At 35.5% G+C, this 4181-nt stretch overlaps 1 protein-coding gene across 1 annotated transcript; it reads right to left on the bottom strand.

Annotated features, from left to right (window-relative positions):
* Positions 1-3628, bottom strand: LOC108322813 (methionine gamma-lyase). Its single transcript, XM_017555073.2, has 2 exons — positions 2760-3628; positions 1-690 (listed from the first exon to the last, which is right to left on the bottom strand). The coding sequence occupies exons 1-2, from the start codon at positions 3610-3612 to the stop codon at positions 119-121; spliced, it is 1425 nt and encodes a 474-aa protein (XP_017410562.1). The 5' UTR covers positions 3613-3628; the 3' UTR covers positions 1-118.
* Positions 3629-4181: the final 553 nt, after the last annotated feature.

Raw genomic sequence — 4181 nt, 5'->3', positions numbered from 1 at the left:
TAATAGAAAATGGAAATACATCCATTAGAGAGAACCGACGAAGTGCTAATACAGAACTTATTAGACATACTGGTATTATTAATATCATCGAAAGCCTGAACTCAGGTGCTAATGGGCTTCAATTCTTGCATAGAGGCTCGTTAAGTCTGCTTAGGGCCTTCTCGAGCTGGGCCCATTTCTGCTCGAAGGTGCCAATGTACCCAATAGACATTCTCACCAGCCCAGGTGAAATCCCAGCTAGCTTCTTTTCCTCTGAGTTTAACTCGCTGCTGGTGCTACTTCCAGAGCAGGACATCAGAGTCTCATAGTAGCCCAAGCTCACCGCCATGAACCCGAACTGCCCATAGTTCTGCAAGTGGTTCATCAACCGGTTAGCCCTCTCCTCAGTCTCCATATCCAGGCAGATAAGCCCACAGAACCCATACTCAGCATTGTGCATCGACTTCAGTAACTGGTGCTGCGGGTGCTCCTCCAGGCCCGGATAGATCACTCTCAGGCCCAGGCTTTTCAGCCTCCTTGCGAACAATAAAGCCCGCTCACTGTGCTCCTTCATTCTTAGGCCCAGGTGTGGGATTCTCTCCGAAAGTTCAAATGCCACCTTTGCATTCATTGTAGGGCCCAAGAGCATTAAGGATCCTTGTTGCAGGTCCATCATCTTGTTCACCAGGCTTGCAGGCCCACACACAGCCCCTGTAAAGTTGTCAGTCACAATTTTTATTACTGGTAGAAGTTTAAGATATATGTTAATTCTTACATCAATAGTACTTTGCTATAATAAGAGACTACATACATCAGTTTGAAAAACAATAACTGTATTTTTTTTAATGGAAGTAAAAATATATTAAGTGTTATGATTTTATCTTTTGGCTAAAAACAAATATTTTTAAAAGCAAAATAACACGTGTAACACATCAAAAAGAAGGAAGCAGAAGTTGTCCATTTCACGTGATACTTAGGTCACAAGTGAAGGGTACACCGGCATCACATCAATTCAAAAAGAAATATTCTATTTAGTATATTATTTAGCATTTCCAAACATTAATAGTTTATCAAGAAACTTTACCAAAATTATTTTACTATATTATTTAACATTTACAAAAATTTAAATTATAAAAAATAGTTGCATCAAGGTATAAATATATTTTATATTAATACAATCATCAACTATTATATGTAAATGTACTTAATTTTATAATATATATTTAAAAAAAAAAACAGTATTATGTAAGTTATGGTTGACAAAAAACCTAACAAACACTCTGAATTGAGAAAATTATTTTTTATTATATGAAAAAATAATTAAAAAAAGAAAAAGCAAAGTCATTTGGTGTACAGAAAATAAAGTTTAACAACTGCACTTTCCAACGCAGCTGGAAAAGAGTCTGCAATGACAAAATATATTATATTTTATGAAAGTTATTCTTAAACAGTCGTGTTACACTTTCATTAGCTTATGAAGTGATAAGGATATTTCAGAATCCTTTCTCTTTCATAACTATATTAATTATTTAAAACAAGTTTCAATTTGAAAAGAAAAGATTAGTCACCACAATTTTCATCTTTTGCTTTTTCTTTTCTACATTTTCCTTTTTCTCATTTTTATCACTTATTGTATAATTCTAGTTACCTTTCTCAGAGTTATTATAACTTTAGAATAATAAATAAATAATTTAATATTCTATTTTGTGTCATTTAAATATAATTTTAAAAGTTGATCGTAATTACTTAATTATAATGACATTTAAATATTAATATAGTAAATCAGATCGCTTGAATTATACATTATGAGAAAATTTTAAATAAAGTAAGTGACTTTATAAACATTTCCGAAAAAACATTGTAGTGCTTAAGAAAGTTTACAGGACCTACCAAATATAAAATAAAAAGTATTTTTGTTATGAATGTACTATTAGGACTAGGACTGATACTTCAGCATGTGAGATGGATACACATCATTATCAGGATAAACTCGATGACTTGTCCTATGTGGATTTGTGATAAAAAAAGGACTGTTTTATAATTATTTTATTTCAAGAAAATTCTCTAAAGATACCACTAATAAACTAATAATACCACAAATACCAAACATCTTTTTAAGGGATATTTTTGTTTATATGCATAATTGCTTTTTTCATCTAACTTTTATTATATTTTTTTAACCAATTTTTATTTTCTAAATAATCATTTAATATGACTCTAAATTTCTCTCTCTTTCTCTATTTTCTCTATCTTTGTACTATTTTTCTTTATTTGTTCATTTAATACACCTGTAAATTTCTGTCCTTTTCTCATTTATTGTATTTATTGATTTCTATATCACTTTCTCCCACAAATACACCCTCAACTTAATACGGGAAATACATAGCTTTGACCTTCTTTAAAAACAAGACAAAATATTAAATATATAAACCAAAATAATTCTTTGTTGTCAAAGAAAGAAATGTCATATTATAATTTTTAATACTATTTACTAGTAAGTTTTTAGTTCATAGTGTATACATTTAACTTTTATGCCAAACTAAGAAAAAAAAATTATTGTGGTACATGTTTTTTTTCATTAAATATTTTTGGGTTGTGTGCGTGCTCAATTTGAGAAGGAAAACAAAAAGTGCATCTTATAATAAAAACCAGAATATCTTTATAGTGATAGATGTTACAGTAATTAATGAATATTAATTAATATTTAATATTAGTTAATTAATTCAGTTATCAATGAGGAAAATTCCAAGAGAGAGAGAATGGAAAGACGACAAAGATACCTGCGATTATGTCGGCCCCACCGCTGATGAACTTGGTGATACTGTGAACCACCACATCAGCACCAAGACGCGCCGGCGAAAGCACCATGGGCGCGAACGTGTTGTCCACCACCACCGTCACCCCCTTACGTCGCGCCATACGGCACAGCTCCGGTATGTTCGCCACCGTCAGCGTCGGGTTCGAAATTGACTCGAAGTAAAGCACTTTGGTCTTCCCCTCCACCATGGCCTCATCCACCATCTCAAGATCCGTCACCTCCACGAAACTTGTGGTTATCCCGCACGTGCGCGGGAGAAAGTGCGAGAACAGCGCGTGGGTCCCACCGTACAACGTTCTTGACGCCACCACGTGTTCTCCGTGACTGCACAGCTGCAACAGCACGGAACTGATGGCCGACATACCGCTTGCGGTGCAGTACGCGGCCTCTGTGCCCTCCAGCGCGGCCATAAGGCGGCTCAGGTTCAGCACCGTCGGGTTGAAGTGGCGACTGTAGATGAAGAAGTCGCGGTCGGGGCCAAGCTCGCCAGAGAACATGCGGCGCATCGTCTCTGGCTCCATCACCGTGAAAGTCGCCGACGCCTCGATCGACATGTTCACTCCGCCGTGCTCCCCGAACTCATGGCGCGCGCTGGCCAACGCCGCGGCCGGATCCGCCTCGGCATGCAGATGGAGTTTCTTGGAGTCACTGCCGTTAGCTTCGTCGGTGCGGTTGCGCTTCTGAGTGGCCAAAACGTACGGGTCCGCCATTGATTGTAGTGGTGGTGCTGAAAGGAAGAGGATTTTTTTGCTTGAGTTGTAGCAACTAGTGTGCCAGGGAAGCTCTACTTTGTTGTAGTAATCCAATTTGAGCATAACTTCTTCTATTTATAATACTTTTCACCATTTGATTATCAATTGTTTCAGCTCAGTCTTACACGTTCCTCGATCTTGGTCTACAGGGACATTTCATCCTCATTGCCACGTGATTAGTTTTATCTTTTTATATTTAATTTTACCAAAATAACACATTATTATATTTTAATCTACCTTTTTAGATAATAGTTTTAACAATGAATTATCTCTTCATTAGGAAGAAACTTTGACAAAATAGGTACTAGTTGTTAATAGAAGAGGATAAAGTCAAAATTTTAAGATCATGTGCCAAAGGAAAATAATTAACGATATTAATGTAAATAGAAAGTGCGAATACAAACAAAAAACAAAAAAAACTCGTGACTTATGTGTCTTCTTATTTACGTTAATCAAATTCATTCATTTGTTCATTTCTTTTTCCACACCTATCAAACAAAGTGTAAGTGGAGCTCATCTTTTCTAAGTTGGTGTAAATTATAATAAATAGTTGTTGGGAGATTAATCACATACTTTTTCTTAGAATAGTAGTGTTAAATAGTTCCACATTCTTTCATCATTATGTAGTTGAC

This window comes from Vigna angularis, chromosome 3, assembly GCF_016808095.1.
Source record: "Vigna angularis cultivar LongXiaoDou No.4 chromosome 3, ASM1680809v1, whole genome shotgun sequence".
Taxonomy (NCBI): domain Eukaryota; kingdom Viridiplantae; phylum Streptophyta; class Magnoliopsida; order Fabales; family Fabaceae; genus Vigna; species Vigna angularis.
This window is presented reverse-complemented; position numbering and strand designations above follow the sequence as displayed.